General features: G+C 38.9%; 1 protein-coding gene across 1 annotated transcript in view; it reads right to left on the reverse strand.

Moving 5' to 3' along the window:
- Positions 1-9,155: 9,155 nt before the first annotated feature.
- The window catches only part of LOC145494361 (uncharacterized), a 31,060-nt gene continuing 25,430 nt past the window's right edge, over positions 9,156-14,785 (reverse strand). Inside the window, exons 22-23 of the mRNA XM_081473808.1 lie at positions 11,059-11,124; positions 9,156-10,247 (exon numbers count right to left, since the gene is read on the reverse strand). Coding sequence (XP_081329934.1) covers positions 10,177-10,247; positions 11,059-11,124 — 137 coding nt within the window. The 3' untranslated portion in view covers positions 9,156-10,176. The remainder of the gene's footprint in view (positions 10,248-11,058; positions 11,125-14,785) is intronic.

A 14,785-nucleotide genomic window follows, 5' to 3' on the forward strand; every position in this document is an offset into this window, starting at 1 on the left:
AAAATGACTTTTTACTAAAGTTCCCGCCATTTCTTCTCAGCTAGTTGCGAGAAAGTCACTTGGGCTGTCCACGCGTCGCGAGAGAAACATCCCCGGAAGAACTGGGTACCATATCGAAAAATAACTTGAGAGGCATTACCTTAGGTATAAAGCCTGTATGGGCGATTCACTCTCTTACCTTGACACCTTCTTGATCATAGACATTGAAAGTGCCCAGAGGGCCAATTTCACCTGGGTGGATTAAATTGATAAAATATAGTGGCGTAAAGCATGATGCTTGTAGGTGGCCCCAAATGAGAAGGTTGTCCATCTTAGAATACCTCTCTTCGATCAGCGTTTTGTAAATTGCCTGAACAATTAACGGTCGTCCTTTTATACCCCTAGGGGTTCAAAGTAGGGAATGGGTACTGCGAGAGTAAAATATCTAGTCGAAGTACTCATCATTTATAGGAGCCTGGTTTGCTTTCCATGAAAGCTCTCGATTTGGCGCCCGGTACACTATTACATTAGACCGCTGCAGCTCTCATGGAAAGGCATGAGATTACGTCTCGCCACTAAAATGAAAAGAAGTGATAAACATCTAATTTCTTCTTGCAATATTGATTCTTAATTACGTTGGTGGGTGATGAAAATAACTAGAATCATCAAATGGTGTATGAACAAATTCTCAGGACTAAGAAAGAAAAGAATTTATGACAATCAAAATGGACATTTCTATTTTTTACATTCTGAAGTTACCGGCATATTTTAACTCACTAAGGTAAAACGGGAAACGAATATGCCGTCTGAACTTACCTAGTTGCTGATGAATCTGCGACCTACTCAAGTAAAGCAGCAAGTTCCGATCGTCATCTTTGCACTTCACTTCAATCGCTTCAGTGTAGCAACTTAACGCATTTCTTAAGTCGTTTTTCTTTTCTTCGAATAGTCCTTTGATCCAAAGCGTGTACGCTGTGAGAATCAAAACGCGTATTGGGGAGTTATTAATGAAATTTCTAAACATTACGTTTTGAACTTAAGAGAGTGCAATCACAGTTTTCTTTTCTTGCCTTTGGAAAGCAAGCGATCTTTTTGTAGAAATCACAAGTTCCTTTTTCATTTATCAGAGCCAGGAACTCAAGATCGACAGTAACTGCACAAAGTAACAAAAGATGTGGAGACATAACAACGACAGATGACGCCAGATACTGTCAAAAATTTCACCTACCTTGGATATAATTCATCGTAATGAATGTTTTTTAAAAAAAGGAAAAATAAGTAAATAAAAGCGTGACACTGAGTTAACGCCTTGGTAGCAGCCACTGATCCCGCTATTGTGTTGTTTATTATTTCGTTCTTATTACCGAATGGGAGATCTGTATGGAAAAATATTCACCGAGGTCGTGAGTACAGACCGTACTGCGTTCATTCTGTACGCATGACCGAGGTCAAGATTCTCCCATACAGACCGACCAAGCTCGGTTAAAAAATGTTCATTATATGGTTAATCCAGACAATTTCACTTCGCTGAAAGCCGCTCAGTTAGCCAGTTTGTAATCACTGTCGTTTTGCTTCCGGATATGGATGAAAACTTTGCTCAGAAGAAGGTCGAACTCACTGAAAGGAATGTTTCCAATTTCTCTACCCTCTTTTACTGATTGACCAAAAACATTTTGTACGGGCGTTTAATTAGTTAACTTTTGTATTGAACACTTTTTACGTCTAGGCTTGAAAAAACTATTCAATTTCGTATTCAGCTAGTGTTTTCATTATCTGACTTGAATTTTAATTTACCAAAGTTTGCTTGCTCTTTTTATTCTCCTTTTTTATCTTAATTCCACCTACTAGTTTTAGTGGAAACAAGCCAAATGATTGTTTAGTTTTTGTTAACAATTTTCTCACGACGAAAGTAAAAAGTTTTTAGCTTTTTAAAATCAAGGGAACGATCCGTTCAACCAAAACTTCCGGAAATCTCGGTCTAAAACTGAATGGGTCAGTTCGGTCCAACCAGAAAAGTTTCGGAAAAGGCGATCCGCCTTTCGAGGTGGACCACTTTTCTCGGTTGGGCCGGTCCGATCGAAAATTGAGCATTCCATTTGACCGACCCATTTCCAATTCCAGTACCTGGCGGTATACTTTCCATGTTCAACATGGAAGAAAACAATTATCAGTGCAGATTTTGTGGAATGTTAACAGCGGATTTATCAGTGTTACTCGTACATTCATGTGCACTTACAACAGGTTGGCAGCTGCTTCGCAAGGTAAGTGTATGTTGTGACTGTTAAAAGCGGTTTATTCCTGAGAGAATTTCGAATGTTCTTTTCGTCATTCAAAAGTGGTGTTTAAACTCAGCGGGCAAATATCAGGGGACAATCTGCTCAAACTAAGTCGTTATACGGGTTAAATTTCTACACATGAAACAGCTCGCACAATATCATCAGTTGATAAAGTCGAAATCGTCATCTTACTCTAACACGAGCAACAGTGATCCAACATTCGCCATTTCCACTAAGCCGCAAAACTCTTTTTACGAGTGGAATGGAACAAGACCGTCTGTACGCGTCGCAATCCATTCGCCACCAAGAAAAATTTCAAACCTCAGACAGTTCTGAAATTTTTGGTTCAATGAATTACGCCCCTAGACAACTTTTCCTGTTGATGTCATGTTTGTAACACATGTCTTCAACTTGACACGTTGTTTGAAACAACCCAAATAGAAAAATAAGGTTCTTCATATTTTAAGCCAGTTTTCATGTTTACTTTGAATGTACAAACAGATTCGATCCGCGCTAAAATCTTTGTCTAACTTACTTCATTTATGTAAATCTACAGTCTTAATTCTTTTGAACTCGCTCTTATTTATTCATTCCTTAATAGTGGCGTCATGAGGTCGCCGAAACGTCGGAACATTGTATCGTTAGTTCTTACTAGCTTGTGTAGTTTAGGGCCGTACCGTACTGATAGATTTGATATTTGCCATTTTACAATATTTTTCTGAAGAAAGTCGATGGACATTCTGCGGTTTTTACGTAACTCTTCTTCCAGTTAATATTTTCGCTTGGGCAACACATATAAATCCTTGAGCCTGTGTTAAAAATTGAGAGAAGGTTTTTGATTGGCAATTCACTACTGCTGCTAATGACTGCTACTCGTGTGTTGTGCACGTGTTTGTCGTTTAGTCACATTCATGTACTGACAATGCTATTAAGATATGGTTTACAACAAGTTTAATGTGAGTTACCATGTTTTTTTTCCTAAATGACGGGTTCAAGTTGTTCGGTTTTTACGGATGTCTGTTCTCCAGTTCAAAAATTGAAAAGTCTTCAATATCCTCACTACAGTGACGATATGGAAAATACCCCACTCTGTTCCCGGATTCCATAATTGAGGTGGCCGAACACAGTTTTCAAGTGCCTATGCTTAATTCGCCATTACTTTTAAACTATTTATACTTTGGCGCCCGTTTTTTTGCAAGAGTCAAGGTTAACCACAGAAGAGTTTTTTCTCGCATTTTGGCTGGGGTGTGTGATGTTGCCATGGCAACGGAGCTGGTTAAAAACAAGGCTTAAAAATGGTTTTTGTTTATTTAAAAAAATCCAGTTGTTAGATTTTTTCATCATTTGCCCACTACGAATTGACATTAAATCCCTTCTGTCAATGCTGGTCTAATAAAATTTTTTTGAATTTTTGACGATTTTCGTTATTCGCCGTAAATCGCTTTCATTGCATGTTCTGTATTATTAAAAATTCTCTATGTCAAAATTCAGAGTTTTTGTGATAGATCATTCACGTGGTTTCTGAACTATTTTTTTGCCAAATTTCTTGAAATTCTAACGACTGGATCGTTAGAAATCGGCAAGTTTCTGCAAAAGCAATCGGTCTCAATTTTTCGAGCAACTGCGCATACGCTGCAATTAACTGGATTCTTTCGGTAACAAAGAAAAAGCTGAGAATTGCTAGGTTCTTTGCATCGTTATCTTTTCTAACTTACCTTTGCAATAAAAGACTAAAGCCATCAATACACTGCGTTTAATTATGAAGAAAAATAGCACAGATAGCGCGGGCATTGAGCAAATAAAATGATCGCTGTATCGACGGCACGTTTGTTTTTGTAATCCTTGTGCGCGCGCTGAATCTCATTTGCAAGAGCGCGCACGAAAACTGTGTTCGGCCACCTTAACTCAGGTGCAAACTAAAACTTCATGCAACACTTTATATTGGTAAATTTTCTCACCTCTCAATGTGTCATGATCATGACCAATTTCTCGTAAAACGCTCGGATTCGTAACTAATGATGCAACAAAAATCTCTATTAGTATTTGCTGTTCAAGATCTATCTTGACTCTTAATCTTAATTTATCTGCAACTCTTTTTAAGATTTTTTATTCCTCCTTAAAAAAAATTTGATCATCAATGAGGCTTAATTGTTTTCATTCTTCCAAACGACAAGTATCTTGAAAGTGACTATAGTATTGTTTTTAAAGTTGCAAAGCGACTTGCTTCTTCAGTATGCAGTATGTCAGTATTCTGCGTATGCAAAGAAAAGACGAAAACTTGAGAAACGACCAAGGAGATATATACACCAAAAGACGGTCAGAAAGAACTTTGATTTACCCGCGATTTCAGCTACACGGTTTAGATCCTGGAATGCATCTTGAAAATTCCCTACAGAAAGTGAGTAAGATAGTCGCTAAAAATCATAATCACTGAAAGCACACAGAGGCCTATTTCTCCTGGGAAAAGGAAAACGATAAAGTATGATGGCTTCAGAAAGTGTACGGCATGATTTATTAGATGGAACCAAATGGGAAGGTTGTCCATCTTGGGGTACCCCTCTTCAGCCGTTTGTCAAATTGCCTGAATAATACTCGGTAATCATTATATACCGCTAGGGGTTCTTAAGAGGGGAAGGGAAGGGGTACTGTAAATGTCAAATATTTAGTAGAAGAATGCAAAATGACGACCCTGGCGTGCTTTCCATGAAGGCTCTCCATTTAGCACTCCTGTACTCTATTAATTTAAGCCACTGCAACTCTCATCAGTAACGAACAATTTATTTTCATAAAAGAGAAAGCGTGAAATTGGTGTTAACACCACTTCAGTTAAGAGATGTGATGCAGAACTAATTTCTCAATACAGTATTTATATATAATCAAGCAGACAGGTGATGGAATGAAGAAATCATCAAATGATGAATTACCAAATTCTCAGAGGTAAATATCAAAATGGACGATTTGCATTCTAAACTTAATTATTTTAACTCATTACGTTAAACTGGAAAACAAATAACCGACTCACCGAGAAAAGAATGCGAGTGCGACCTTTTGAAGTAAAGCATGGCGTTCAGTTGGTCATCTTTACACTTGACATTATTGCCTAAAGTGTAGCAACTTAAGGCATTTTGGAATTCTTCTTTGGCCAACGCAGCATCTCCTAGCTATAGCGCTCTTTGTAAACTTTTGCTGTTTCGTGAAATTGGTGTTAACACCACTTCAGTTAAAAGATGTGATGCAGAAGTAATTTCTCATTACAGTATTTATATATAATCAAGCAGACAGGCGATGGGAATAACGAAAATCATCGAATGATGGATTACCAAATTCTCAAAAGTAAATATCAAAATGGACGATTTACATTCTGGACTTAATTATTTTAACTCATTGAGTCAAGCTGGAAAACAAATAACCGACTCACCGAGAGAAAAATGCGAGCTCGACCTTTGCCTGTAAAGCAAGACGTTCAGTTTGTCATCTTTACACTTGACATCAATCCCTTGAGTGTACAAACTTAACGCATTTTGGAATTCTTCTTTGCCGTCCACAACATATCCTAGCTCTAGGTAACCTTGCGCTGTTTCTGCGGGAAACAAAACGCAGATCGATAATTAATTAGTGGAATTTTTAAATATTGTTTAGCTGTTTACAACTGAGGCATGACTGTCGCGTGAATCAAAACTAAACCAATCACAACAAATGTTAACGCAACAGATGGCCAATATCAACATGGGCGAAATCACGTGAGCGTGCAAAGTACGGAAAAACCTCGTGACGATTAGTTTTGGATCTGATTGGTCAAGCGGGTGACGCCCCTTTTTTCAAACTAATCACAGAGTGTAGTCAAGCAAAGCCAAAGTTATCCCGGATTACTCTTTACAACTGAATTGTTAACGATTTGATAGTTGTGAAAAGACTATCCGCTCCTGAATGCGCTATGTGGAAATCATTGCCACATGAGTATCTAAGAGACGTTGGAGGAGAACTTATTTTCAATTGCAATTTCTCACTTAAAACTCTCCCTCTTCTATCTGGTTTACCGTTATTTTACAGACAAGTGCTCAATGTATGGCAGAGGATAGTGGCTCACACTCCCTTAAGCAAGAATGAGGTGGAAATGAGGTTTTTTGGAACAATAAATTTGTTTCAATTGCAGGAAAGTCAGTATTCTATCGATCGTGGTATGAAGCCGGAGTTAAATACTTAAAAGATGTGATAACTGAGGATGGAAATGTGTTTTCCAGCATACCTTCGGCATTAAAACACACTTTTTGCAGTATTTAGGGCTATTAGACGCTATTCCCTTGAGTTGGAAAAAGAAACTCAAGAATAGCTACGAGTAAAATAAAACTAACGACCGCGAAAATGAGATTATTGATACACAAAATATTTCAAGAAACACTCTTAGACAAATACTGACAAAAAAGATTTTTGAGAAGCCCACTTCAGTGGGAAAGCTTGAAAAGGCAGGTTTTTCTGTGGATGAAATTTCACACATTTATGAGCTTCCTTTCAAACTAACTCTCGATGTCAGAATGTCAGTTTTTCAATTTAATATTAACCACAACATTCTGTACACAAAAAGTAGACTCTTTAGAGATAAAATAACAGAGAACGACAAATGTTACCTTTAACATACCCTTAACAAGCTCAGGACAGACAAAAAGAAGATTCGAGGTCTTGTTATTCTTAGAGCACTTTTGTTCTGTTCGATTCTTGTGAGTGTTGTCAAAAGGTCTGCAAACTTGTGTCGACTTCGGACGAGTACCCGTACCGATAATTAAGGAAACATTTTTAGTAAGAGGAAAAGATCATTACATTTTCTTGTGACAGCCAAGCTGGCTAGAATCTGATCTGTTTGTGGAAATCTCAATGTTTCTGGTCCCGTTGTCTGCAATTTTGTCTGAAAATGAAAATAGTACCGAAATGGTAGAAGAAACGAAAAACCTAGAGACTGAAAAACGATCGTCGACGCAAGATTCTGTGAAAATTTAAAGTGCCTATGAAGTAAAAAATAATTGCTGCTGATTAGAAAGGCTTTTCAAAGTAACGAAGAATGGCGTTTTCCTTTTGGAATATCTTTTTTCGTTTTAGAGATATTCAAGTTTTTACATTATAAGTGATGACGTCATAGGTGGTTCCACTAAAACAGTTCGACACTCAATCAAGAATATCTCTAGAAATATTAAAGCAGTGTTCTTGAAAATTGGCACCAGAAATGTATATCACAAAAGAAACAAAATGACACCTGTCGTGCCGTCGCCATGACAACAGTTATGCCGCTGGTCCTGTTTCAATTAAAACTAACATTACCAGATTTTATCTTAAAAAAGGATCATCCACTCCCAACAATCTAATGGGGAGAGTTAAGACAATATGGGAATCATATGTGTTCCGAGCAAGACCATCTGTCCCTTTTCGAAGGGTCGCAAATTGCATATTTGGTTTTTCACAGAAAGAGACTGGAGCCAAAAGTGTTGCCATGGCAACAGCACAGAAGGTGTCATTCTCTTTCTTTTATGATGCACATTTGTGGTGCCAAGTTTGAAGAACACTGCTCCAATATTCCCAGAGATATTCTTGATTCACTGTTTTACAGTTCAAGTGGAACCACTTATGACGTCATCACTTTCCTCATTTGCGTAATACAAAAACGTAAATACCTCTAAAACGAAAAAAGATATTCCAAAAGGGAAACGCCATTCTGCTTTACTTTGAAAAGCCTTTCAAATCAGCAGCAATTATTTTTTACTTCATAGGCACTTTAACCAATAAAAATAAAATGTTCTTAGCAAAACTGCAAACTAATATGAAGTTAAATCAGGAGCCATAATCGGGGACGGAGACCGTAAGCGCCCGCCATTTCTAGTATTGGGGTTGTCCCCATGATATGGGACAATAATTCTATTTTTAGAACAAATTGCGCCATCGCCTGCGGCACACGCGCGTACATGTTGCGAGGATTTTTGCGGACGTCGTGCGGGGGAAATGGCGTCCGAAATTCCCGAAATTTTTCATGTTTTTGGTCCACAACTCAACGCGTTTGCGTCTGTTGGAATTTTGCTTAAGTATTTTCGTCGTAAGCTGCTCCAGTTTGAGTGAAGTGAGACAGTGTCGAATTTAGGTATGTTCCGCTGTAAGCTTATATATATCGCTGACCAAGTTGTGTTCCGACGGATGCTTCTTTTACATGAGCTGTACATTACTCCACTTTGAATTTCACATAAGTTGAAGATTAACAGCTTTTCCACTACACAGCAAAAAACTAGCTGGATATATTTAGACATAGCAGAACTTCAGGACTTCATAGTTTCCTAACTCCTCTTGCCACACGCTTGCGAGGAATTTGTCAGTCTATCGCGACCGAAAAGTAAAACAAAATAATTGCTAGTTTGAGTTTCGCTTGAATTGTAAGCAACGCTTGATGTTTCATCAAGGCCCAATAACTTTACGTTCGTAGATACTGCTCAGTTTTATTCGTGTAAAAATCCAGTAAATTCTCTGTTGTTGATGAATGAGAGCGCCCGCCGATGCATGTTTTGTACAGTCAGTAAACATGACAAATTGTACTTTCGCCGCACTTTCGTGTGAAAGCGTACATCGAACTCAAACAATAACTCTATAGTTTTTAAATATGTTTAAGATTGATAAATCTTTGAGAACATATTAAAAGCTAAGCTGAAAATATGTGAACAAAGCAGAAATAATCAGCAAAGTTACGATGACGCTTTCTTTAATCAACTTGGAATAACGATTTCGATTTTGTTGATGGAGTTATCAAAACTCCTTGTCTACTTTCATTTTCGCAGTGTAAAACTTCACTATGCTTATGTTGAAGAAACACACATGATGTTAGTAGCCTTTTTTCGGTTCGTGAAATTTGTTACAGTATCTCAGCACAAAAGATAACGAAAGAAATCTTTGTCAAGATTTGTTGACAATTGAAAACACCGATTCGGACTTGAAAGTGCACGAGCTGCACTATGCAAATGAGCTAATTGTACGCGTCAGACTTTCCTTTCAAAAACTTTTGCAAACTCACCAAACAAGCAGAAACAATAAGAAACCGTCAAAACAGGTTTTGGTTATGATGAACCATTGTCTGAGAAACTCACAAATTAACTCGATACCAGAGTAGAGAGTTTTCTTGCTATATTCTTAAGTCAGAACAAACGCAAAAACATGCGCGTAAGCTTACAACTAGCGTGAGCAGATCTTATTATTCATTCCCAGCGCGAGATTGAAGTCTTGTTTTCGACCCTGAAAAACCCACCTTTTCCGTAAGCTCAGAGCATAAAACTACATATAAGCGCCCTGGTTCGTATTCCATGCCTTATTCCCTGCCATCGCTGTGAAAAATACGCAAGAGAATCTCTCAACTCTCACCATTTGATCACGCAACGTGACAACATCCACGCGAGAGCACCCGACATGTGCGTGAATCCGCGCGGATATATGACGTCAGGATGGCGCAATTTGTTCTAAAAATAGAAAAATTGTCCCATATCATAGGTGCGCGCGAATCCCGAGACTTACGGTCTCCGTCCCCGATTATGGTTCCTGGTTAAATGAATCCAGCTAAAGGGAAATATAACAGAAGCATAAAGCTATAACTATAATAAACAAAAACTGGAAAATGTAAAAACGAAAATAGAAAATGTTCTGTTTACCTTGTGAGTCTTAATGTCTGTTTTGTAACTGTGCTGAAATTTTCCAGTAATTGGCTAGGATCTGTATCTAGTTTTGTGTTCCTCGATTCCGCACGCTGTGCTGAAGAATGTCGGACTAATTATTTTGCTTTTTACGTTAGTCTTTGCCAGTGGTCTGAAAATGTGGGTTATTCCGAATAGGAAAAAAGGATTCCCTATGATCCGGTTACTGAAAACCGTAAACTGCAAAATATAATTGAACGCATTACTTTATATTAGCATTTTTCCTCACCTATCAGTAGGGCGCTCCAATGATCCATTTCTGGTGAAGTGCTCGGTTTCCCAACTAGACGCAAGAAAACTCTGTATTAGCCTTTTCTGTTCAGGATACATTGTGACTCTTAATCTTAATTTATGTAAAGTCTAGTTTTAGCAAAATGAAAGTTGATCACAACCGTGGGTTATTTTGTTTACAGTCCTCAAAGAGACCACTGTGTCTCGAAAATGATGAGTTACCGAGAAAGTTGCCAAGTCCTTGTTGAGGAGGCTTGTTAGATAAATATATTCCGTGTAAACAAACACACAAAAAAATATTTTACGATAACTGTCTAATTTCTCGCGCGGTGATTGGCTCATTTTTATCATCAATACGAGTATAGACGGATAAAATTTTAATTTATGCAAGCTTTCAAGTTCAACTTTCAGCTGTCAAACTGTCAACTTTTTAACCAATGAGATTTTATGGACTATTTTAAGTAGCCAATCAAAAAGCGAGAAAAGCTATTGACAATGTGCGCGTCATTTTGAATAAAATTAACTTATGTTTGTTTACGGCAAGTTTACGGCGTCTTTTCCCCTCATTTATTGCCGGCATTTGACCATTTTGGGGTCTTATTATTGTAAAAAAAAATTTACTTCAGTTTTTTATGCGTCTGTCCTCTTATTGATGATAAATGTCGTCATAACATTGTCAAAGTTTACTGCGGAACCACTCGCCTACGGCTCGTGGTTCCACAGCCACTTTGACAATGTTATGACGCAATTTATCATCAATAAGAGGACAGACGCATAAAAAAACTGACGTCAATTTGTTAATTTGAGAAAAAGTAAGGAGATATATACAAAAAAGACAACCGTCAGACAGAAGTTAAATTTACCAGTGTCAGTAGCCTGACAGATTTCTTTTGCCCGGTTTAGATCCTCGAGTGCTTTGTGGGTATTACCTTAAGAAAGTGAATAATATAATCAGTAAAAATCACAAGCATTTAAAGTGCACCGAGGGTCTAAAATAAGTAAAATAAATAAAATGTTTAATTATGGTACATACATATTGCAAACATAACATGACCCAGACACCGGCCTATCTGCTAATGGTTTGCTGGCGGCCAGCCGTCAAAAGCAAGGGAAAGGTTAGTGACACCTACACTTAGCTAGACTTGAGTTTCTAGTGCAAAATAACGTTAATTTTGACTGTGTGGTTGGGAACTTTCCTTAATTGTTGTTGTTTACTGTTGTTTGTTGTTGTTTGAGGGTTCTGTGTTGACAGGGGGCCCCGCTGGAGATGCAACTTGGATGCGCGGCGGGCCAATCTCCTAGCAAGGTGGTTGGTCAAGCCCTTTAGAGTCCCTGGTCGGTCTTGAGTTTTTTTGCAGGCATGTTTTTGCGAACACGGTCAGATACATACATAACTTTATTTATTCTCGGGTTGATGAGGCTGATTAGGCCTCAAGCAATAAAGCCAATAATGTATGCTAAGGTGCCGCGAAATAAATAATATTCAAGTTAAGTTCATAAAAAAGGAAGAAAAGAAAAATTAGAAAAATTAGACGTAATCACAAGTTATAACTATAATAAAGATTCTAACACCCGAATTCTGGGTCATGAAAACCTGTACGTTGTTAACTTGACAATTAGAAAACAGGCTGCTCAAGGCTTGTGGCTGGTACTTGACAATCTGCTGCGCTGTGTTTCGTGAATGAACAACAGTCGGAGTCGGATTCATGGGAAAAAGATTGCTCGAGGTGACAACATCAGGAAAACGCGGGTGTTGAGACTCCTGTGGCCTTCCATTCAACGCACCGGAAAGGATATCGGAACAAGCTCTGAGTTGGTCACTCGAAGGGCGGGCATTGTAATTTCTGAGGCTGGCTTCACTGCGATGTCCCGAGATCGCCACGATGTTTCGCGATGGAACTTGCGCGTCTGACCACAGGGTTATTACAGTCGCCCTGACACTATGATTGGTGTAAATTTTGGACAGAGATGCCAGTTTGGAAAGATCTTTCACCATCCCTCCCAGTTTGTTGACCCCCAGAGGTTTGTTGTCGTACCACACTTGATCTTATTGAGTAGCAGCCCGTTTCGGGTACTGCAAGAAAGCTTCGCAGCGAGGATTTGTTTTCTGGAGGTACATCTTTAGGCAGTTGAGGCCGTCAAAGAGCTGGTCATTTGATGTCGAGTATATTCTGGCCTCCTTCTCTACACTGGCAACGTCGTCGATTCCCCCAGGGTGGTTGTTAGTGGCCTCGTCGTGGGTCATCGAGACGTATTCGCGCCCGGTGTCGTCCTTCAAGAACCGGAAGCTTTGTTTTGTAAGTTCTCGCTGACCTTCGCGTCCGCGACGACACCAGTACAGGTTGATGTGAAACCAGACATTCCGCAGAAGGCCCCAAGGATTGTCTCCCCGAATTGCACTGGAGGATTTTAATTTCTGGAGGTCTGCTTCTGGAATGGGAGGTTTGTGCTTGACGTTTTCTTTGTTTTCGCGCTTGTTTAATTTTATCTGACTCTGAAGCAGCTTATTTGAAGCTTGAAATTCGACTCCTTTTGAAACAGAAATTCCTCGGTTGAGTGGAGGATTGTTGAGGTATCTTTCTATAGCGTTGCGAATTCCAAGGAGGGATGACCTTGAGTAAAGTGCACCATCTTTTGTGCGAGCTTCGGCGTAGAAATGACGAAGGTAGTTATCTAGCTCGTTGTTGGTCATTTCGTGAAGACGCTTGGCAATTTTTCTGTCGCGGCAACAAGCTGTTTTTGAAACATCAGAAAAAAAGAAAGATTGTATAGTTTTGAGGAAAGTGTTAAGTTGCTACATTTGTGTGTGTATTCGCTAGCTCACTAACTTCTCGGTTTTCTTTATAAATTTGTCAACACGAAAATGTATCGTACGGGTGTTATTAGCCGTGTTTGAGCTTGTAACAATTTTTACAGCATGAAACTCACCTTCAGAAACTCGGATAGCCCACTTTGTGTTGTCTTTGGTGTTTTTCGTCTCTGCTCTCGTTATGACTTCGTCGATTTCAGCGCTTGACATGTTTACAAACCTTTGGTCAGTTGTTGTTTTTTTGTTGCTACTTGCCGGCTGCGGCTCGGTGTTTTCATCGCTAACTTGTTCCAAAATTTCACTTTCACCGAGTTACTTGTGTTGTTACGAACAGCATTTTCCATGTCAATTGAAGCTAAGAGCTCGTTCTCATATTCGTTTTCCAGGTCATACAAGACGTCCGGGTCAAAAATAACCCTGAGGGAGAAGTCTGGGAATAGGTCGGCCATTTTTACAGATGGGTCGATGGCGTGACACCATCAACCCGTGCTCTGTTCTCTGATAAAGCACGCTGTTTCAGCCAATCTGAGCGCGCGTTATATGGAAACTTTATTATAAATATATTTATAACATAGATAGGACCCCTTCGCGCGCTCTGATTGGTCAAAAACCCATGTTTTATCAGAGTATAAAACATAGGAAAAGCGTGTTTTATTGTTTTGCGCGTGGAAAGTATATATCATAAAGCAAATGAAGAAGCCTAAGCCGTTTTTTTCACTGTGATAAAACACTCCGGTTATTTGAGAACACTCGAGAAATGTGGAAAACACTCGCCTGCGGCTTGTATTTTCAACATTTCCCTCGCTTATATATATATCTAAAACTTATAAACTAAAACCTAAGGTTGCGGACAGTTTTGTCAGAGGATAAAATTGTATCTTATGGTGTCAGAAACGTTGTTCCAAGTAACGACCGCTGAGCATGTTACTGATTTTAATCCAAAGCGAGTAATATTACGTTTATGTACTTGAATCTTGTGAATTGATGTGAATAACTTCCTTGCGGTATATTTTTGGTCCTTCAGTAAACAAGGACAGCTTGATACTGGACTCACGCGACAGAACCGGGACAGAGCCAGAGCCTTCCATTTTTCAGGGTACAGTATCATCCTATTATTTCGCAACCTATCGCACATCATCGCATATTCCTCGTTGAGAGCATTTCCAACAACAGCAGAATCAGAGTTTATTATCGTAAGCGTAATTTGCCAGCTGAGCCTCTTGCATGAAGAAAAGTAAGCCATTGATGAAAATATCGAACGACAAGAGTTCTAAGACAGAACCTTGGAGGAGACCACTGTTGGAAGAGGAAATATCACTTGTATGGTGGCTTACAAAAGCATGAAGCATGATGGTTTATGGGTGCCTTACGGATTGGAAGGTTGTCCAGCAAAAGCCAACTGCTTCAGTTTTTTGTTAAATTGCCTGAATAATTTCTGTTACCCTTTTAATACCCAATGGATTCTTAGGAGGGGAGAGGCACTGAGAGAGCAAAATATCTCGTTAAAGAATACAACATGGGGATCCGTATTTGCTCTCCATGAAAGCTCTCCATCTAGCATCTGATACACTATATAACATAAGTCCACTGCACCTCTCATCAATAACGAACAATATTATTTTCATGAAAGAAAGACGTGAGATTGGTGTTTCTCATTACAATATTTAACAATTATTGGACGATTTTGAGAAAAATATCATGATTTGTCAGTGTCTTGCAGATCAATTGCGATAACTGAGTTCAATAAATTATTGTTTTATCATTCCCTCACCAAGTTTGTT

This window comes from Orbicella franksi, chromosome 8, assembly GCF_964199315.1.
Source record: "Orbicella franksi chromosome 8, jaOrbFran1.1, whole genome shotgun sequence".
Taxonomy (NCBI): domain Eukaryota; kingdom Metazoa; phylum Cnidaria; class Anthozoa; order Scleractinia; family Merulinidae; genus Orbicella; species Orbicella franksi.